Genomic DNA, 21,641 nt, shown 5'->3' with positions numbered 1-21,641 from the left:
CCAATGATCGGCTGAACTGGGATGAAGGTGAATATATGCATATTTTAGCGCAATAGTCATTTATTCGGTTGTGACGACGTGCAAGATACATTTATTTAATGTAGAAGCGTCAGATGTCAATGCCTGATGTTTAAATTTATACGTTTTTTAGTAGGGATTTCACTAGGCCTTGTAATAATAATTCAAGGAAACAGTACAGCTGCAAATTAAGTAAAGAAAACGTCACCCAGCAGTTATCCTATTCTGCGGACCCATCTTAAAACACGCTTATGTTTATGCATACATGTATCGGAGCAATAAAAGGAATTGAACAAATACACGATGTTCTCATTCATACACTGTAATCACTAATCTAGTTTGCTACATTTTGGTGCTGCCTCCAAAACGCACGTTTTTACTGTATTTCAGACATAATAAATCGAACACAGACAATGAGGAAATAGATGTGAGGAACCATCAAAATCCTCTACTCATATTTTACTGCAGAGGGCAGTATTTCATTAAATATTATATATCGTAGTTTTGTATGTTTTAGTGCTTCCGTTCCCCCTATTTTATATACAGTAATTAAATAGAAATGAGTACAGATGGCATGCTGGCTCAGTGATTAGCAATATTGCTTCACACTTTCATTGCTGTAGATTTGAATCCCATGACGATGCATGCTCTTCCTGTGTTGTGTGTCTTCCCTCACACAGTATAAAGCAGGGATGGCCAATCTTACCCGCAAAGGGCCGGTGTGTGTGCAGGTTTTTGCGATAACCTGTAGGTCAGCTGTTCAAACCCAGGTGTGAGGACTCTTCAGCCAATCAGTCCTCTGATTAGTGACCTAATTAGGGAGTTGCAGTGAAAACCTGCATAAACAGCGGCCCTTTGCGGATAAGATTGGCCACCCCGATATAAAGCAATGTTCCCCAATCCGGTCCATGGAGTCCTGCAGTTGGTCCATGTTTTTGCTCCCTACATTTTGGCTCCCTCCTAGCTCCTAGAAGGGAGCAAAAACATGCACTGTCTGTGAGTCCCCAAGGGCTGGATTGGGAGACACTGGTCTAAGGACTCGCAGTTAGGCTTACCGGAGTTCCTTTATTGCCCATGGTGTAGGATGGTGCGATTGTGTCATGCAGTGGACTGATGTCCTGGGAGACCCCAGCTGGAAATTATCACTCAGCAGCAACTGCAATGAAAGCATGAGTCACCCAGGTTTCACCAGCGTTCTGAGCCTCAGTCGGTGAGGCCGATTTGAGCCTTTGGTGCTGGAAGCGTTGTGGGAAGACCTGCTGAATGCTAGCCCCTAAGTGGATAATGACCCCCGTCAGTGCTCGGCTCGCGCCCTGCAGGAAGGATCGCTCTGCCGTGTCTCGTACCACCTGAGAAGATTCAGGCCTCATTTGGCAAAGCATGAGCAGAGGGGGAGGGGGAGGGGGGGCTGCTTTAAAGACATCGGTGCCGACCTGCACCACTGCAGGCAGCCAGTGTCTGTGTCTTTTCTGGAAAGCCTGCCACAGCCTTTGTTGAAGCTGGATGGAGGTGATCAGGTATTTCTTGCAGTATTCCTCCTATAAAACGGGCATACACTTATTTGATTACATCATTCAGCACAAACCTTGTTCACATCTATCTGTCTGTCTGTCTGACTGTCTGTCTATGTATAATTCAGCAATGAATATAGGTGGGTTACAATGATTCATTTATATATTTATTATGTAAATGAACGGGAGCAAAGGAGTGACCTCACAGAAACGGCACCAAAAACAGGCGCATGGGGAGAAGGACGCGGCACGACGGGTGTTTTCAAGGCATTAAGTCGACGGGAAGAGGGAAGAGAGCAGCTGAGAGCTGGGCTGCTGTAATCACAGAGCTGTCTGGGTCAGGGAAAGGGGGGAGGATCCCCCTGCCTGGGGGCGGCATTCCTCTTTCCTAAAGGCACAGGAACCCTGAAAGGGAGGGAGAGAGTGAGAGAGGAGAGTGAGCGAGCCGGCAGCGGAGGGGGGGGCGGGGGGGGCGGGGGGAGCAGGCGATCCGTGAAGGAGAAACAGAAGCTCACGCCGTGAGTGTGGAGAGAGACCCAGACCAGCATGGTGCCCGTCACGCTCGGCCTGTACCTGCAGGTCCTCTTCTGCCAGGTGCTGCTGCAGTTCTCCGTCACTGAGAACATCCTTCACCTTCCAGCAGGTAGGTGGGACTCCGCCGTCGCCTCGTAGCCCGCCGTGCCCCGCGGGGTCCGTACACACGTGCGTGAGGACGAACCTGCATGTGTGTGTGCATGCCCCTGTGTGTGTGACCACAGAGAAGCATCTCCGATTGGGGGGGTCCCAACGATCGGTGTCCAGAATGGTGGGGGGAAGAATCCTGGTTCTCCCGTTCGACAGCTGAAGGTCCTCTTAGTTCCTGTCTGTCTTTAATGGCAGATTTCACACTCTGTATGTAATTCTGTTACTATGAATAGCAATCCCCACCCCACACACACAAACACATACACCTTGCTGTAGGACGCTCGGATGTTGGTTGTGTAAACATCCATTGAGTGTTCCATGTTGCCCCCCTCCCCACCTGGACCCCTGTCTCACACACGGGGGTACCCCTCTGAGGCCTGGTCCGAAGCGGCGACTTCCGGCACAGGTGGGAAACCCCACTGGTCATACGGCAAAGGCCTGCCGCCGATTTCACTTTGCTCCCTCATCTGTCTGCCTTCTGGGCCCTTGATTGAGGAACTGCATCCTCCCCCGTTCGTGCTGAGTGTCTGGTCGTGTTCCCTGACAGGCCTGTATTTATTACAAAGGCTTTCTGACAGCCTCACTGAGCTTTCGAAAAAAAAAAAAACTGCTGAATGTCTCTCCCTTTGAACAACAAAGACTTTATAGAACGGCTCGAATCTCCACCTTTCGTCTTTAAAGTAATTTGTTTTGTGCTGTTTCAGATTAATGGCCTCTGTGCTTCTGATGAGTAACTGGGAGTGTGAGCAGTAAATTAAAAAGAAAAAGAAAAGAATGATGCAGGTTTCTAGCTTAAAGCTTTCTTATGTATGGTCATGATTTCTACCTAAATTCTTTTTAGTTTAACCCTTCAGGCACTGTATTTACTTATGCATGTTGATATTCTTACCATGGAAAGGTACTAAATGGGCCTGAAATATATATTTATGTGGAACTGTAATATTTTTTTTTTTGCATTTAAGAAACATAACACATTACCCTGCTATGAAGCTGCCCTTCGCATTGAGCTGTGTGTTCAGTCTGACTCCCTTTCATCTTGTTTGCCCCAAAAAAGCCACAAATTGTAGCTATGCTGAGTGTATCCATAATTTAAGTGTAAAAACCATTTCTGTCTGTTCATGTTTATACTCACCAGTCAACAAGGTGGAAAGCCATTCCTCCCTGCTTACCAGTTTGTGTTTTGTGTCTGATATTTACCCAGCTTTCACACCCTTGGATCAAAAAAAGAAATTTGAGCCCTGCTGTCTCCTGGTCCCGCCCCCTCCTCCGCTGTTCCCGCCCCCTCCCACATTATGGCATAAACACAATCACGTGAGTGACATTCTCCAACGAATTATCAGCTGCCACCGTGGTGTAACGACTCCCCCAGGTTTCTCTTGAATTCTGCTACAGTGCACTGCACTGCAGTACAGTGCACTGCAGTACAGTGCAGTGCACTGCAGTGCAGTACAGTGCAATGCTCTGCCCACAAGTTTCATCATGGCATCTAGATTTCATGACTGCACGATTTCCTGAATTCAGGCCGGCTGTATTGGCTGTATGGAGGGAGAAACGAGACCTTTGCTAATCACGGCAGCCTAGAATTTTTTTATACTCACTGGCTAGTTCAGTCCCACAGGAGCCAATAACAATTGATTTGCAGGATTGACCGTACTCAATCCTGCCCAGTGAATTTTCAAACCTCTTCTCTTCCTTCGCTGAGAAAATTAATAAAATACACAAATCATTAGCTTAATGAAGTCTCCTTTCAAGAAGATTTTGCGCTCCCTTGATCGAGTTTGTCTGTATCTGGTCCTTTCTGTGACAGGATAATTTCATTAGATGATTTGCATGGTGAGCCCAGAGCATTGTGGGAAATTTCCCCTGCTGTGCTTATGGAAGTTACGGAATATTAAGAAAAGGTGTGTAGCCTGTGAATTGCCAGACCCTCCTTTAATCAGCTCTGATGGCAGGTGCAGAGTGGGAGCCCCATCTTACCTGGAGAAATGAAGGAGGATGAAAAGAAGCCTTTGAGCCCCACCTGTGGTCCAGGTCTTCCTGGGCCCCCCGGCCCCCCCGGTCCACCTGGCCCTCAGGTATGGAGGTAGCCTTAACGGTCTCATCACTACTGACCATTATCAGTTATCTTGTCAGCATCACAGCATTAGCATGCTAGGTCGGGGTGTGCGGAGGACTGTAACACCATGGGGAGTGAGGGAGAGGTTGGGAGAGCAGGCTGTCTGAAGGGGGGGGGGCGGTTTGAGGGAGCGCTGAGTGCAGGGGAGGGGGTCATATGGGCACCGCTGCCACAGACCCACCCCCTCGACGGCCCGCTATGATACGAGACGGAAATAGCATATTTCCACTGGCCGCCGGGTCGCCCACTCCATTCTTAGAAACATCCTTGGCCTGTTTTCGGCTCGGCCTTCGAGTCCGATAAAACTACACTGAGCCCCCGGGGGCCTCTGTGTTTGTGTGGTGTGTGTGTGTGTGTGTTTGTGTGTGTGGATTATGCTTATATTACATTGTGGGGCCCAAATGTAATAAAAACCTGTTATTTTCACGTTGTGGGGACCATTGCTCGGGTCCCCACAAAGCTCTGTGACTGCAATCAAAAAAATAAAAATGCCAAAAATCTCATATTTTGCTTGGTTACTTATAATTAGGGGTAGAGCTGGGAGGGGGGTTACGTACTTAGGGTTAGGGTTATGAATTAATGGAGAGTCCCACAGTTTAACTGTGTCACTGCAACCAGACACATGATGGGGTGGGGACTGGTTTCCAGAATGAGGCTTATAAGTTGAAAATGACAAGAATTCCATATATAGTAAGTGTGGCACAGAAAATGTTTGCTTTTCACTATCTATTGAAAAACAAACTGTATCTGAGCTGCTTTTTTGCTTCTTATGAAAGTTAAACAAAAGAACGGAACTGAAACCAAACAGGAAAAAATGTGCTTTGGTTTGTTTCTAGGGTCCCAGAGGATTTCCAGGAGAAGTGGGGGCGACAGGGGAGAAGGTGACACTTCAGGCCACATTTGTGTGATTCTCACTCGGATTTCGTCTAATAAAACCAGAGCTCAGACATGGAGACTGAAGTCGCTGCCTCCACAGACCCACCTCACATCTTCTCTCTCTCTCTCCTCGTTTGCCAGGGAGAAATTGGCCAGCCGGGGTCAAAGGTGAGGACCTCCTTTGCGTATCTGATTATCCCTCTAAGTGGGTTTGGCTATAATGGCAGGTTGGCGTCCGGCAGCTCGCTGGCACTAAGCGGAGCCCCGCTGGGCCTCTGTAGTCTGCTGCTGTAATAAAGAACGACCTTGAGGAAAAGGGGCAGGTAAGGGGTGGGGTGGGGGGTGATGATGGCAGAGAGGGAGCCATTTAACATCTCCTGATGAAAAGAGCCACTAATGTATTCCAGATATATTGCAAAGATTTCTAGCCTGCCTCTTTTAGCTATGTGGGAGTAGGGATTTGGGGGGGGGGGGTCAGTTGGGACGCTGGGATGCTCTGAGGCAGTGGGGCAGCCGTCCTGGGGAGTGACAGCGTGCTGCACTATAATCCCACTGAGTGCGGCCCATGGGACCCTGTAAATCATTCCCACTCCCACACACGGTGACTCCAGTCTCTCCGGAAGCCTCCGGAGACCCCAGCTGGAGTGCCGGAGTCTCCTCGCACACGCCGAGGCCCCTGGACGGACCGTGCTCTCGTTCATGCTTATTCATGTCTTTTTTCGAGGCAGCTCTGACATACAGTACAAATCGAATGTCTTGACACATCTACTGAAAATCGTTTTTCGTAAGATAACCTTAAGCAGCGCTTGAGGTTATGCAGTAAGTTTTATCCTGTGAAGAGAGAAAGACGGACATTGATTCTGTTCTCGTGACAGATGACCTGAGCCCCACAATCCCTCCCCCTGACCGAAACCCTATAGAGCTGCTTTGGGATGAGTTGGATGGAAGCGTAAGGACACAGTGACCATCTTGTACCCAGAACTTTTGGAACCTCCTTTAGGACTGTTGGAGAAGCATTGCAGGTGGCTACATCTGGAAGTTGGTTGAAAGAATGCAGGGAGTCTGCAATGCTGAGATCTAGTCTGAAATCTGAGAACATGTTGAGATATTGAACACTTCTCTTCATTGTTGCAATACTTGATTTGTGTTACTTCATTGCTTCAAGGCCTTTTACTATAAGATGAATAACCCACCTAAAATAGGGACAAATGTATGAAAAGCAGGTGTGTCCAGACTTTTGACTAGTGCTGTGGTTTACAGAAGCTCTTTGAGTAAGATTGTGCTTTCACACCAACTGGGTCATGGATTCGAATCCTGCCCAAACTCTTCACATGTGTGGGGATTGCATGACCTCCCAGTGCATGTGGGTTTCTTCCGGTTTCCTCTGATTTCTAAAGACATGCAGTTCAATGAATCGGTGTTTTTGATTTGCCCGTATTCCGTGTGACGAATCCAGTCCATGATATTCCTCTGCCTAGCATTTCCTGACATATGGTTCCAGTTCACTGTGACCTTGTATCGGATAGACGGGTGGATAGATGGTTTAGGACTGTTTACTTTTCATATTTTGCTGTAGTTAATGATGCGTTTTCTTTCATGCTGATTACTGGTTATTTGGTTCTGTTGGGTCTTGGTAGGGTCATACTGGTCCGCCAGGTCTCCCAGGACGACAGGGACCAACGGGAAAGCCAGGACCAATCGGACCCCAAGTAAGTAAGTCATGCTTCGAACACGATATTATAAATGTATCTCATCTCCTGTGATCACACCGTTACCTCCTCTCCTGTGATCACACCGTTACTTCCTCACTTATGATTACACCGTTACCTTCTTTCCTGTGATCACACCGTTACCTCCTCTCCTGTGATCACACCGTTACTTCCTCACTTATGATTACACCGTTACCTTCTTTCCTGTGATCACACTGTTACCTCCTCTCCTGTGATCACACTGTTACCTCCTCTCCTGTGATCACACCGTTACTTCTTCACTTATGATTACACCGTTACCTTCTTTCCTGTGATCACACCGTTACCTCCTCTCCTGTGATCACACCGTTACTTCCTCACTTATGATTACACCGTTACCTTCTTTCCTGTGATCACACTGTTACCTCCTCTCCTGTGATCACACTGTTACCTCCTCTCCTGTGATCATACCGTTACTTCCTTACTTATGATTACACCGTTACCTTCTTTCCTGTGATCACACTGTTACCTCCTCTCCTGTGATCACACCGTTACTTCCTCACTTATGATTACACCGTTACCTTCTTTCCTGTGATCACACTGTTACCTCCTCTCCTGTGATCACACCGTTACTTCCTCACTTATGATTACACCGTTACCTTCTTTCCTGTGATCACACTGTTACCTCCTCTCCTGTGATCACACCGTTACTTCCTCACTTATGATTACACCGTTACCTTCTTTCCTGTGATCACACTGTTACCTCCTCTCCTGTGATCACACCGTTACTTCCTCACTTATGATTACACCGTTACCTCCTCTCCTGTGATCACACTGTTAACTCTTCTACTTTTACCTCTGCGCAGAGGTTGATCACTGGTGGTGTGTAGGCATGCATGTGTGTAGGCATGCATGTGGGTCGGCATGCATGTGGGTAGGTATGCATGGTCTCTGTGGTTTAATGGACTCGCTGTCGCAGCATCTTATGTTAATATAAATATGTGCATGTTGTTTCGCCCCACTGGTGCAGCAGATGAGAGACACAGGAGGTCAGCCAGTAAAATATCTGCCCCTCTGAGACATCTACAAAAAAATATAAGTATCTGGAACAAACGATGCCTGTGGTCATGTTGAGATGGTCATGATTGCGGGGTGTAAGACGCCCTGCCTGCATCCCGCTGCCTGAGCCCTGAGCTGCATTCCGGGTGTCTGCTCACCCTCTTCTGACTGTGTCCTGCCTCACTCCTCTCTGAGACTCTCGGCTTTCTTGGCATCTTCTAGGGTGAGAAAGGAGATTCGGGAATAGTGGGACTGCCGGGAGCACGAGGACCGATCGGCCCCAAGGTCCGTGAGTCTGGCTGCACGCTATCCGATGATGTACATCCATTCGCTCACCCAACCATCCATCTGTCTATCAAATCAATAAATCAATCGGTCAAACAAGTAGTCAGGCAGGCTATCCATCAGTGAACAATTAACCAATCAAGCTGTTAGTCAATCAAGCGATTTATCAAGCAATCAAGTACTTTACTGGTAAATATTTCCCAAGTAATACCCAGATTAAGTCTATATCCAGCCATCACAAGATCAGTGAAACGTTTCTTATAATGCTGAGGACTACAAATTGGCAATAATTGAATAAGTGAAGTCAGGAAGCAACAGGAAAGCATTTCCGCTCTGAAAAAGCTGCTGCTGATCCCTGTCGTCTGTATCTTTCACGGTTCATTATCGAACGTTTTAATCTTCACATTTCGGCAGGGTTTGCCTGGACACAAAGGAGAAAAGGTGAGCCCCTCGCTTGCATACACTCACCACCAGCACTTAATAAATGTCCAGTGGGATAAACACATTGATTTGGAAATCGATAGCAGGGTGGAGGAGATGCTGATAATTAATCCCTGCTCTTGGACCTGCCATTGATTCTGTTCTCGTTCTTCTAATGAACTGTTTGTTCATGCACTGCTGCCAGGGCTCTCAAGGTGAACGAGGCGAGGCTGGGAGCAAGGGGGACAAGGTGAGATGATGCCAGCGTACGGGGCGGGGGGGGGGGCTATGACACCTTCATAGGTAGCCGAACACGTAGAGCCCGGGTGCACTTGTCAGAGCTGGGCGGCTCCTCTTTGCACAGTTAGCATGACACAGTTAGCATCTTTAGCTGCGAACCTGCTAACTGCAAAGCGTGAGCTAGAGGCGGTGCTCCCCGTCCACCGTTACACACCCAGCCTGACTGATGTTCTCTTCTCCTCAGGGTTCTGTCGGTTTTCCTGGAATGCTGGGCCAGAAGGTGAGCCGATTCCATGATATAAATCATGACTACTGATACGTTGCTTCGGATAGAAGCCTCTGCTATACAATAAATGTATTGTAAATGTAATAATTAATTATGATGAACTTACATCATTATCTTTCTTTTGGGTGTAAATCTAGAAGCAGGTAGAAAATAATGTAATAACTTTTTAAGCAACAAACACATTAAAAGTGTTTTTATTGTGCATCTGTACATCAGCGATGGCTTATATGGGATTTTTGATGCCCCCCCCCCCCCGCTTTCTCAGGGAGAGATGGGCCCAAAGGGAGAGCCTGGCGCTGGTGGGAATAGGGGACCCACGGGACGCCCAGGAAAGAGGGGTAAACAGGTGAGGGGAGAAGGTGTACCATTCGGTGTACCAGGTTCAGGGTACCATTACACAGTGTACAGGTTACCATTCCGCAGTGTACAGTTTCAGGGTACCATTCAGCAGTGTACAGGTTCAGGGTACCATTCAGCAGCGTACAGGTTACCATTCACAGTGTGCCGGTTACCATTCAGCAGTGTACAGGTTCAGCGTACCATTCCACAGTGTACAGGTTACTATTCGCAGTGTGCAGTTTACCATTTCGCAGTGTACAGCTTCAGGGTACCATTCAGCAGTGTACAGGTTACCATTCACAGCGTGCCAGTTACCATTCAGCAGTGTACAGGTTCTTAGTGTGCCATCCCACCGTGAAGGTTCTCTGCATACCATTCAGCAGTGTACAGGTTCTTAGTGTGCCATCCCACCGTGAAGGTTCTCTGCATACCATTCAGCAGTGTACAGGTTCATGTTGAAGTGCCCTCTGTGTGCTGAGGACAGGCCAGTTAGCCTTGCATGCACCAGAGTGTCTTTGCCGGTCCTAACACCGAGGATTTACTGGCCATATGACCCTGTGAGATCTATCTCAGTCAGGACCCCTGCTTCCTCTTCTATGTCACTTGTCATCTAACAATTTGCCAAGCCGTGGTGCCTGCTAGTTACTTTGGGGTCAGGTGACATGTGACTCACATGTTATTGTATTACATGGGAAAACCGCTTTTCCTCAAGTGGCTTTTCTTTCACATTTGGCCAGAGGGCTACGTGGGAGGGAGAGGATGGGGTAGAGGGGGACGGGAGATGCCATCTGCTGCAGAGAGCAAGGGGAGGATGAAGAGAGGGAGATACCATCAGCTACAGAAAATCGAGGGGTTATTATCCTTGTGAGGGGAAGAGTGTCTTGAGAGACACCATCAACTATAGTTAGTGGGAGCAATGATTAATGTTTCAATGCTACAACTGAAGGGGGCAGGTGGTTGGAGAAGGAGCCAACGGATAGTGATATAGACCATAGGGATAAAATAGGGCTGGCAGGCTATATTGCTGTGTGTAAGTGGTGACAGGTCTATGTCACTGTACACCTGATACAGGGCGAGAAAGGAGACACCGGAGCCAAAGGTATCATGGGCGCCATGGGTCCCCCTGGTCCCTTTGGCCACCCCGGCCCCCCCGGGCTGCCTGCATCAGGTAAGAGCACAGTGCTTCCTGTCACCTTCGGCACACACAGGGATGGTGAATGGTGGGTATTGTGGATAGTGCCAGTTCATCGCACACAATTAGCATGATGGAGTGGATTTTATCACTATTTGTGTCACGTCTTTGGCTAAACACTAGGTGGACTTATAGGGCCCATCCAGGATGCTCTCCTGAGCACTTTGACACGAGGTGCGGCAGTGAGGCCATCCGGAAGTATCACGTACCCAAGAAGGTCTTATCAGCGTGGTCCACCCAAGATAAAATGGAAGCTGGAAGATACTGAAGTCATTACATCATGTTCTAAGTCTGACGCCGGGGACAAGCAAACATTATGTCACTGCCTAATTCAGCTGGTGTCTTCCTGACATTTCCTGGCAACTTATCCTCAATTGCTAGACCAACTTGACAGACCAGCATGGCTGGGAAAGTCTGGAAGCCCAGTCTATTAAGGGAAATATCTCTTGGCTTCTCATCCATTTGTGTCCTGGAATATCAGGCTGGGGTATGTGTTCAGGGGACAGGAGCTGACAGCAAATTAAAGTAATTAAGAGGTCATGGGGTTGCAAGTTCCCGCTGGATGGGTTTTCGTCAGGGATATCTGAGAACCAGGAGCTCAGGTGGATTACACAGAGATGTTACTCTGTTACTAAGTGTGTTATACCAATCACGGTTACAGAAATCTACAGAAAGGTATTCGGGCAAAAGATTAGAGTCGTACACCGGTAGGTTTATACCGTTTCTTTCATAACGTAAATGATAGCGGAGGTCTGGTCAACAACAGTCTTAAGTCAACAACAATACAGTCAAGCTCCTTGAGTTTACAATGATGATGTCAACTCTTCATGCCACCAAGAGGAGACTTCGATTTGGGGTGTTGATCCCTTTGAAAGGAATGGAATTCATGATTGATTTTAGCAAATCCAAGAAGACACAGTAGATGCATGAATCTTGAATGGTTTCTCGTTCTTAGAACGGTATAGGACACTGTTGTCATTCATCTCCTACTCATACAAAAGCTGTGTCTGTGCTCTCCAAGGACACTTCCTGGTGGGTGAGAAAGGAGAGAAGGGAAACCCTGGGGTACCTGGTCAGTGTGACTGCAAAACACCTCTGAACATCAACAGTCCCCCATATGAGGATTATGCACCACAACACAATTACGTCCAGGTGCCGGCGGTAAGAGTCCATCTGTCGTCTGAGACGATGCTTCGCAACCTGATTTCAGAGAACGTTTTAGGGAAATTTAGCATTTCATGTTTTTCTAATTGGGTGCCTGGCATTTTTTTTTTCCCTAGATATTTGTCGTTAACAGCAAGGATGAACTGGACCGTCTGCAGACCGACAACGCTCTCGCATTCCGGAAAGATCAGAGATCTCTTTATTTCAAAGATGTCAATGGATGGCAGCCGATACAGGTACTACAAGCCGTTTTTCCTTTTGCATGCTTTTGTTTTTTATTCCATCAGTTTATTGGAGATGGTACTTCTTACAGCAGCAGAGGCTGCCGGACTTAACGTCTTCTTGGGTCTCTTAAAAAGGTGTTTAACCCCTGCAAAAGCCTCTATCATTCCAGCTGACGCCATTCCAGTCCACTGAGAAGGAGCCCGAGCCGGTCGGCGCGTGTGGTGATGGTACGGTGCAGCCCCGCAACGGAGAGGACTGTGACGACGGCAACAAGGTCGTCACCGACAGCTGCGTCCGTGAGTCACATGATTCAATATGATATCACGGGGCTGCGGGGACCTCTGCACAGGGGGCTTGACAGAGGAGATGACACATAATCAATCATGGCTCCTTCCACAGCTGTCTCCCATCCATCTTCCTCTCTCCCCTCCCCACTCTATACCTCCTCACTCCAACAGGGTGCAAAAAGGCCTATTGCGGCGATGGCTATCGCCATGAGGGGGTTGAGGAGTGTGACGGGAAGGACTTTGGCTACCAGACATGCCAGTCATACCTCCCAGGGTTTGTTTTTCCCCTTTCTCTTCTACTACAGTGACAGCATTTCTGATAGCTCGTGGGAGTTTTACTTACACCAGTGTTCTGAGGGCAGAATGACAAATGATTGGTTCAGCGAGAAATAACCAATTAGATTGTAGAGGAGGCAGGACCAAGACATCTGGTTTGTTAGTCTCACCTCTTCTTGCTTGGCCCCGCCTCCTCTGCAATCTCATTGGTTATATCTCTGGACCTATCTTTTTCTTTTTGTGTTGCGTCTTAGGTCCTTCGGTCAGCTCAAGTGCACGGCGCACTGTACGATCGACTCGACAAACTGCAAATACTTCACCTGAGACACCGAGCAAAGGTAGCAGGGTAGTACACCCAGTGGACTGGCCCCGGTAACGGATGCTAAGGGAAATCACGGCAAACGAGAAACAAGCTAATGAGACCCTAGATTAATAAACAGAATACCATGCCTCCTCTGAGCTGCTGTACAAATGGCCTCCCCCAGTGGAGGCGTTTTATTTATTTATTTTTACCCAATCACAGGCAACACACAGGACCACTACAGTCAGTCTTAACGAATAAGCCAGGACATCACTGCTCTGTCCCACCAGCTGTTTGGATCTTGTCTACCAATCAAGGACCGGCCCTGGAGGGAGGGTGGGAGCTCAAAGGGGCGTGTCCAAGGAAGGCGGGACCTGATTGCTGCTGAGGACTGGTGGGGGCGGAGTTACATTACCTCAACTTTAGCACTGTTAAAGAGGACATTCAGGTTTTCCAGGAGACCGATGACCGAAAATCAGGGCACCGTTTGTTTCCACTACAATATGAAAGAGGTGTTGTAGCATTTCAAGACCACTTAATCACAGCAAAACAGAACATAAGCTAGGCGTTTATAAAGGTTCAGCAGATTTTTTTCCATGTTTGTATCTAAGTTAAACTTCATGATACATAATGATGATGATGCTACGATCCGAAAGAGGATTGTTCGAATCAGAATCATTGGTTTGGGGGAACTTTTCCAACCAAACTGCCGATTGGCCAGGGAATATCCCTCCAGGAATGAACGGAAAGCCAAATGGTTCAGATAGGAAAAGAGTAGAAACAATTGTATAGCTGTGTGATATGGAGAGCAAGTCGTGTTACCCTGGTGCAGAAAGCAGAGAATCGAGTGGACACTGCTGTGGCTACCTCCACGCTGTCGCTGTGGTCCGGCCTCGGCATCAACATTTCCTACTCATGATACGACCAAGTAGAGCTGTTTTTAGTTTTCACTGGTAATCTCACAGGATTCATTCTGAGGTCCGTTATAAAGGACCGCAAAGACCATCAACCTAGAGAAGCTCGTTCAGGCAATTTGGGTTTTTTTTTCCCAAGGACAGAAATGAAAAATTCGACTTACATTGTGTGATTAATGCTCTTATTGTTAATGTTTATAGACAGCTAGGAGACTAGATCAGTCTTTGCTGTGGAGGGGGTGGGGGCTGCTCCAGGCAATGGTCTGTGGTCCATCTAGGCTGGCCGGTCAAGAGGCTGCCTCCATTCACTGCAATCTTTCACATGTTTTTTTTGACGAAATGCAGGTATGCTTTCAGGCAGAACTTCCTGCAAACTCCAGTAATTAAAATGAACAGGCAAATCCTGTCTGTTGTTTATAACTCAAATGCATATATATATATATATATATAAAGCATATTTATGTATACAAGTACATGCAAGCATATAAATCCTGCTTTCCGTCTTGCTTTCATGCTCCCAGTAAAGGCAGGCTAATTGAGATGCATTTAAGGAATTGTTCCCCAGTTGCTGTAGAGTTGCATAAGGAAAGGTTTTCCTGACTGTCACATTCAGTCAAATTTAACGTTTGTCATTTATGTCTTTTTCTAGTGCTGTGGTACAACTGCATGCCTGTATGTTGTAAATATGAGACCGACGAGGGCTGGTCACATGAAACTAAACACGGACACACATACACATGTAAACTCAGTCAGACATACCATCAGTGTGATGCTTCTGTGCTGGCGAGCCAAACTATTACAGAGAAATGACAGAAAGACTTAAAAGTTGCTATTTACAATTCATGGAAACAATGTTTACTCATTGCATGCATGTTGAGCTCAACATTATGTGATTTGCGGCAGTCTGTTCTGCTCCATATGTGTCTGATATGAATTTGTATTGTGGACAAATAAAAAAAAAGGACTCAAGTCTTGGCCCCGCCCCTTTTTCAGACACACCTCTCTTACAGCGACTAGACGGACCTGGCTTATAGGGTCTGCTAATGGCAGCCCTCTGGGATGCTCCTGGTAGAAATGGACAGACACCTATTTTCCAGACCAGGCATCCGTTAGAATGCATGGAGATCCTGCACACTCTGGGGAACACTCCAGCAAGGTCACCAGTCCATCTCAGGGCACACAGTCTAAGATCTGACCCAACTACAACTCCTACATTCACAGCTCTGGGGTACAGTGGTACCGAATGCACCACATTCAATCACTTTTTATTATAATTTATTATTTATAACAATGGATAATGCACTAGTAAAATGTTTAATAGGCTTTAAATGCATTTTGCAGACACTTAAAGCACTTTATTAATGGATATCAAAGTTCGCTCAATCTTTTCGGAAAACCTCATCTGTTGTAATTGTAGCCTTTAGGCAATGAATGAATGAGAGAGACACTTCTGCAACAGATACTGAAGGATGGATGGAGGGATAGATGGGTGTACTGCTGGGGACTGACAATGACAGAGAAACTTTCCCCTTGGCAGTGACTGATTTATGGACTGTACCACTGGGGACTGAGGGACGGGGGGAGGGGCATTGACAGTCTGAGGAAGAAGGTCATTCAGGGGAGGCGGATGCTTATTACTAACCGAATTAGCATACTACACTTTGCCACACAATTGCATTAAAAGAATACGCTTGCGAGGATGGGAGTATGGCATGCTTTAATAGCATCAGTCAGGCTTGGAGCTTTATTTCATGCTTTCATTTCCAATTAACTTGAAATACACGAGGTGGCACTGTGGTCTCACACCTCCACTTTCTGTCATGGTCCAAAAGACACACATATAGGCTGGCATCCATTGCCGGTAGTACATGTCTGTATGTGTGCATGTATGTACCCTGCTATAGACCATCCAAGGGGTTCCCCAGCCTCACGTGTGATGATGTACGGACCCCCCACCCAAACCCTGACCTGGACCATGGGTCAGAAGATGCGAAACACGCCACATACCCTCAGCTGTGGAACTGCACAGAATCCTTTACTGAAACAGCTAAATGCTAAACACTATTTTTTTTTTTCTTTCCGTGAGTCTCACGCCTATTTTTGTCACCATACTCGGCATAGTTACCGCCGTGCACGTGGCCCGGAAGTGGGGGGGCCCAGAGAACCCAAGGAATTTGGTCGGAGAGTGGTGAGAGTAATCGGCCTCTTCGGAGTACCCCAGACGGGAACACCCCCCCCCCCCCCCCCCCCGGTCTCTTCATGCTCTGGTGCTGTCCGCTGCGAGGGAGAGGCAGCCATGCAAGAAGGGTTAAAAAAAATAAAACATTTTCTAGAAAAACTGGAGCAGGAGGGCTATTTTAGCTCAGGTCACATGATGGCTGTAAGCGGATGGAGCGTGGTGGGTGGGGGTTAGGGTAGGAAAGGAGAGGCAACCAGCTGTCGGACAAGGCCAAATGGAAACCCCTGACCTATTTCCAGGAATGCCCACCATGCTGGGAGCTCTTGATGCAATACAGGGACACGTTGCCCCCCCCCCCCCAAACACAGACATCACTGTCAACATGACCTCTCCCCCTCCCCACCCCCGCTGGTGTAGGGAGATGTGGACTAGGAGGGGCAGCAGTGGGCGGGCAGAAAGGATGAAAATCACATGGGGATCTGTCCATCGGCATTCGGGGGGGGACACTGGCAAAAGCATCACTGCTACAGCAACACTGCAGAGCGACTGTCACAATGGGGCCTAACCGCACCTACCGGGAACCTGCGATGTCAAAGAGGTCGGCTGGCATGCAGGAGGGGGGACGTCATGAAAGGCTGATCAAGGACGGGGGGGGCCAGTGGACACTCACACAGGCCTCATCCCTCCCAGCGAAACCAGACTAACCGTATGAACTGGAACCACGGCTAAAAATGAAAGTGCAACAGGAGAGCAGAGAGACTTCAGACGGCTTTTTATTTGAGTTCCTGTAAGGACACATCCAGCTCTCTGCCAGGACCTCATATGTCATCAATCACTGCAATGCTAATGCGTGGACACACACACACACACACACACACACACACACACACACACACACACACACACACACACACACACACACACACAGTCTACAGGACACTGGAAGTTATGCACACCTGGATTATCATGGCCATACTCCACTCTCAGGAGCTGGCAGACTCTAACCCTAGGTGTGTAGGACACTTCTGCCCGTTTGACCCAAACTACAAGAAACACCCTTGGCCTGTTTTGGTTGGCCATCATGGAGGAGGATCTTCATACCTGCTGCTCAGGGTGCTGCCTGGGTCCACCTGCTCTAAGCCTTTTTCTTGCCCCCCAGTCTGGCTGGGGAGGACAGCTCTGGGTGCTGTGGTCTGCTCAGGGTCGACCTCATTTCCAGAACTCACTTCCTCCACACCTTTGAAGTTTTTCTGATCTGGAATGACAGCCTTCAGTCTCTCATGGTCAGTGAGACACGGCTTTTGGTCCACACCCTTCAGGGGCTGCGGCACTGCAGCGTTTTCTCCCTGCTCAGCACCAGGAGATCCATCTTGGTCCATTTTCTCCACTCGTCCACTGGCCCGCTCCCCCCCAGGCTCACTTCCAGCTCCCTCAGGGAGTCTGTGTGCCCCTCCCCCTGAGCTTGATTCTGAAAGGCAGCGCAAACCCACAGAGAGAATAAAGCTCACTTCAGTCTATAATCTGACAGACAAAGGTTCCTGAAAACTGTAAGCCCACCGAGACTCAGCTCAAGATTCAGGATTTCATTTGTCACATGCAAAATGGCAGTATACAGTGTGCAAATGGAAATATATGCAGTGTGTATGGTTGACAGTGTCCAAATGGCAGTATATACAGTGTGCAAAATGGCAGTATATACAGTGTGCAAAATGGCAGTATACAGTGTGCAAAATGGCAGTATACAGTGTGAATGGTAGCTAGTGGATATAAGGCAGTATATGCAGTGTGCATGGTAGCCAATGTGCAAAAGGCAGTATATGCAGTGTGCATGGTAGCCAGTGTACATAAGGCAGTATATGCAGTGTGCATAGTAGCCAATGTGCAAAAGGCAGTATATGCAGTGTGCATGGTAGCCACTGTGCAAAAGGCAGTATATACAAACTTGAATGAGAACAATGGCAGTTATATCAGTCCTGCTGGGCATGGAAAGCAGACTTACCCTCAGTCTGGGCTTGCATGCCCTCTCCTGCAACCCCTCGATCATCAGCTGGCAGTCCTGGATTCACTCTCCCCTCTCTGATGTGGGAGCCGCTTCTCCTTTTGAGGGAAATGAAGAGGAAACAGGTATTAGGAGTGACTCAGAGGGAACGGGGGAAGCTCTGTAGAGTAAGGGTCGAGGGGACCCTTACTCTTACTCTGTAGAGTAAGGTACCTAGCGGTGAACTAGAGGGTTTACAGCAGTGGTTCTCAAACTCGGTTCTCGGAACCCACTTCCCTGCTGGTGTTCCTGCCCCACACACTGCTGATTGACTGAACACACCTGATCCAGGTAATCAGCAGTGTGTAGGGCAGGGATAGCTGGAAAACAAGCAGGGCAGTGGGGCCCGAGGACCGAGTTTGAGAAGCACTGGTTTAGAGGGATATGACTTGAAGATTGACCAGAAAACAGAAAAACGCCCCTAAAATACATACTTTTCACGAAGGTGTTGATTTGACTGGATTCCAGGTTTCACCTGATGAAGAAGAGTGACTTAGTAATGTAATGATTTGGCAGTTGATCATTAATTATTCCATCCATCCATCCATCTTATGTCCGGTCATCTGGGCAGGGTGATAAAAATCCCAGGCAGCACAGAGCACAAGACCGGGGTACAGGGTGGGTGGGAAGCCAGTATTAATTACTCCAATTATTATCAATTAAAAGCTGAGTAACAGAATCAACTGTACATCTCCCTGCCGACTTAAAGCATCAGAACCTGATCTTCCGTAACTGTTATCAGGAAGCTGCAGACCAGTGTCTCCAGCTGCAGTCTGGATTCCAGTACCATAATTACCATTAGCAGTCACGTTCTGCTCCCTGAGAGTAACACACCTGTCTAGTGTCTAACCTTATGAGATTTGATAGCGACGGCTGTGGGGGAACCAGGGGGGGTCTGGAGCAGGAAATTGGGTTGGCTGAAGGCCCGGTCTGCGATGACCATGCACTCGTTGAGGGTCTTCAGAAAGGTACTGCAAGTGGACTTAAGCAAGGTGCCGTGGTCCTGCTGCACACAGAGAACAGATCATCTTCAGGGCTTAAGTCACCAACCCATTAGCTCCCCCTGCTGGTGGCTTACCTCCACTGCTTCCGAGCCGGGAGAATTCCCCCGAATCCTGTTGACTTGTTGGAGGAGGAGATCGCAGTAGAGCCTCAACTCGGACATCTTGGTTTTCAGAGCCTTTGTAGTTTCCTGGAGCTCTAAGGACAGAAGCCCGTCAAAAACAGGAAATGGGTTTTGCCATGCATGCTAAAGTCGAGAAGAAAGGAGGCGGACTCATGAGGCAGAGGACAGCACGGTAACGCGATATCTGCTGCGGAGACACGTCAGGGCGCCTGACCTTTCTCCCGCTTGGTCCTGTTGTCTGTGTGACAGGCCTTGGCCGTTCCCAAGGCAACGAGCCATTTCTGCCTCTCTGCGGCGTTGAGGGCCTTCAGGTAGAAGTACTGCTCACCTGGGATAGTCAGGTCCAGGCGTGTGAGGTCACTGGCATGCACTGTAACGTCAGCAAAGAAAACACGCGTTTCCCTTAACAAGATGCATCCACCTAAATCAAGGGCTATACATATTTAGTCTTTTCACAGCATTGATATTATTCTTGTTTTTTTAACGCGTGCCAAAATTTAACAAAATGTATCTGCTTTCTGCTGGAAAATAAGCTTCAATAAGTCCTGATGTAATATAAATGAAAATAAGGATGATGTTGATCTTGTCTTTTTTTATTGACAAACTAGTTTTATATCTGAAAATGGGGGGGGGGGGGCTGCAAAGTTAATGGACTGAACTCTAATGAACCTAAGAATGTTGCATCCCAGTGGAGGAGAATATTAGTTTGCGAATTAAGCCATGTAAAGTACTCTCAATTATTCCGATAGAAAACAACAAAACAAACGAATGAGCAGTTGCGTGGGCAGCTAATGCTAATTAAATGTACTGCCAAAGGCAAACAGTGAATAATTAAACAAGGTGGCACATATTGTTGTGGGTAACAAGTTTACCCACAAGGGCTTTCACGCTGAAAGCTGAGTGATACAAAGTCGACCACTGACTTTTTTCAGTTCGGCTGAATATCAAAATAATTATCAACTGCGTCTGAAATGTTAAACTGCCACTGATCGCGTTATTTCGCAATTAAACCTTATAAAAACCCTTTTGTTCGACCGCTGCCGCCCCGGATCTTTGCTGGAGCCGATGCGTGGCAGCCGATCGGGTTTCAGACCCAACTGCGCTAGGCAGCCGATTTGCGTCCCCCACCTTGTATCTCGCATACACAAACTTTGATGCTGCCCTTGCATCCCTTCCACGCGTCCTCCTGAGAGTCGTAATACGACAGAGTCCCCCCTTCCAGGACAAACCACCGAGGTTGCCAGCCTAAAGAAAAGATTAAACAAGTGATCGTACTGTAAATAAAATTAAAATACCTTATTTTTTCCCTCCAATAACAACCGTAAATTGGCTGATGATCCTATTCTCTGAGTTTTTTTAACTACATTATAGTCTCCTGACAGAGAACCGCTCGTAACATAATGTAATATTTACACGTGTTATTGCTGAATTTTTTTAGGTACTTGCTACAGACCGATTACGACTTTCTGTCTCTAAATCGCCTTAATTCAAATCCACCTCTACTGTTCTGAATTTGCTGCTGCAGTCCTACGCACGCTGAAAATAACAGCAAACTGTTACATCACGTTATACATACCGCTTAAATAATTAGTCCACTTATACAGGATTCCCTCCATGGTTTATTTTCCTCAGTTCATTATACGCCCTGGCTAAGTTACGATGCAACTTCAGCTCAACCGATGCTCCCGCTAACTAAACGTAAATTTCTGCTGCCTTGTGCCGCTTTAATTTGCGTTGCACGGGCCCTCTGAGTAAAACCGTTCGTGAATTCGGAGACAGCGCGCAACAGCTTAGGCAGCTTGCGCAACCTTCTATACCTTACGGGTTTCTTCAATCACAGTCCAGTCCTTCCAGTCGCATCTTATGATTGGACAGTGGGGACGGTCCGTCATCCAATAAAAAGGCCTGAGAGTGAAAGGCGACGCATGTGTCAGATCCCACCAATGAAATGCACAGGGGGCGTAGCACAACGCGATAGTGCAGCATTTACCCTAGAATCAGCAACTTATTTGGTGTTATATCTGTTTATGCATAGCGAATTAATCGGTATAGCTTTGGATAGAGTTGGTGTCTGTCATTACTCTGTAGTGCCAATGTTCTTTAAAATTAGTTTTATTTTTGACGAATTTTTGCGAGTCTACAGGTGATGCGCCTGATTGAAAGAATGGGCCCGCTACTTTTAGAAATCCTGCAATATTTTTAATTTTTAGAAAGACTGATTTTATGGCTCTTGCTGATTAAATGTTCAGGACTTTCAGGTTCTGCAGGTCTGGATTCTCGAGCAAACAAACGACATTTTGGGTTGGGTACTATTAACCAGTCCCTGCTGAGACGTCAGATATTAATGAACTACACTGATGTTATTATTAGAGCGAGTTCGCCTAGAAAAATCTAGGCTTAAGACACGGTGAGAGATG

At 47.5% G+C, this 21,641-nt stretch overlaps 2 protein-coding genes and 1 long non-coding RNA gene across 7 annotated transcripts; 1 reads left to right on the top strand and 2 right to left on the bottom strand.

The window, feature by feature from the left end:
- The first annotated feature begins 1,930 nt into the window (after window positions 1-1,930).
- On the top strand, window positions 1,931-14,850 carry LOC125719503 (acetylcholinesterase collagenic tail peptide-like). 3 transcript variants are annotated; one of them, XM_048994355.1, is made up of 18 exons: window positions 1,931-2,172; window positions 3,415-3,524; window positions 4,166-4,288; window positions 5,166-5,210; window positions 5,347-5,373; window positions 6,843-6,914; window positions 8,175-8,237; window positions 8,652-8,678; window positions 8,863-8,907; window positions 9,142-9,177; window positions 9,449-9,529; window positions 10,594-10,690; window positions 11,736-11,875; window positions 11,995-12,114; window positions 12,258-12,399; window positions 12,562-12,664; window positions 12,921-13,004; window positions 13,190-14,850. In XM_048994355.1, the coding sequence occupies exons 1-17, from the start codon at window positions 2,076-2,078 to the stop codon at window positions 12,988-12,990; spliced, it is 1,398 nt and encodes a 465-aa protein (XP_048850312.1). In that variant the 5' UTR covers window positions 1,931-2,075; the 3' UTR covers window positions 12,991-13,004; window positions 13,190-14,850. The 3 variants fall into 3 exon arrangements, with proteins under 3 accessions (XP_048850312.1, XP_048850313.1, XP_048850311.1); XM_048994356.1 differs by having other exon boundaries at window positions 12,273-12,399; window positions 12,921-14,850; XM_048994354.1 differs by having other exon boundaries at window positions 12,921-14,850.
- LOC125719506 (uncharacterized) lies at window positions 7,033-7,496 on the bottom strand. Its single transcript, XR_007385100.1, has 3 exons — window positions 7,423-7,496; window positions 7,241-7,318; window positions 7,033-7,136 (listed from the first exon to the last, which is right to left on the bottom strand). It is a non-coding gene; the product is annotated as an uncharacterized LOC125719506 (long non-coding RNA).
- Window positions 14,851-16,815: 1,965 nt separating the features above from the next.
- On the bottom strand, window positions 16,816-21,047 carry LOC125719505 (pleckstrin homology domain-containing family A member 8-like). Of its 3 annotated transcripts, none has more exons than XM_048994362.1 (8): window positions 20,801-21,047; window positions 20,353-20,469; window positions 19,439-19,594; window positions 19,177-19,298; window positions 18,949-19,101; window positions 18,533-18,573; window positions 18,060-18,157; window positions 16,816-17,528 (listed from the first exon to the last, which is right to left on the bottom strand). In XM_048994362.1, exons 1-8 carry the CDS (start codon window positions 20,838-20,840, stop codon window positions 17,140-17,142), a joined length of 1,116 nt encoding a protein of 371 aa, XP_048850319.1. In that variant the 5' UTR covers window positions 20,841-21,047; the 3' UTR covers window positions 16,816-17,139. The 3 variants fall into 3 exon arrangements, with proteins under 3 accessions (XP_048850319.1, XP_048850318.1, XP_048850320.1); XM_048994361.1 differs by having other exon boundaries at window positions 18,949-19,104; window positions 20,801-21,046; XM_048994363.1 differs by lacking the exon at window positions 20,353-20,469 and having other exon boundaries at window positions 18,949-19,104.
- Window positions 21,048-21,641: the final 594 nt, after the last annotated feature.

Source organism: Brienomyrus brachyistius, chromosome 23 (assembly GCF_023856365.1).
Source record: "Brienomyrus brachyistius isolate T26 chromosome 23, BBRACH_0.4, whole genome shotgun sequence".
Classification (NCBI taxonomy): Eukaryota; Metazoa; Chordata; class Actinopteri; order Osteoglossiformes; family Mormyridae; genus Brienomyrus; species Brienomyrus brachyistius.
The sequence above is the reverse complement of the archived record's forward strand: the minus strand, read 5'-3'. Positions and strand labels throughout refer to the sequence as shown.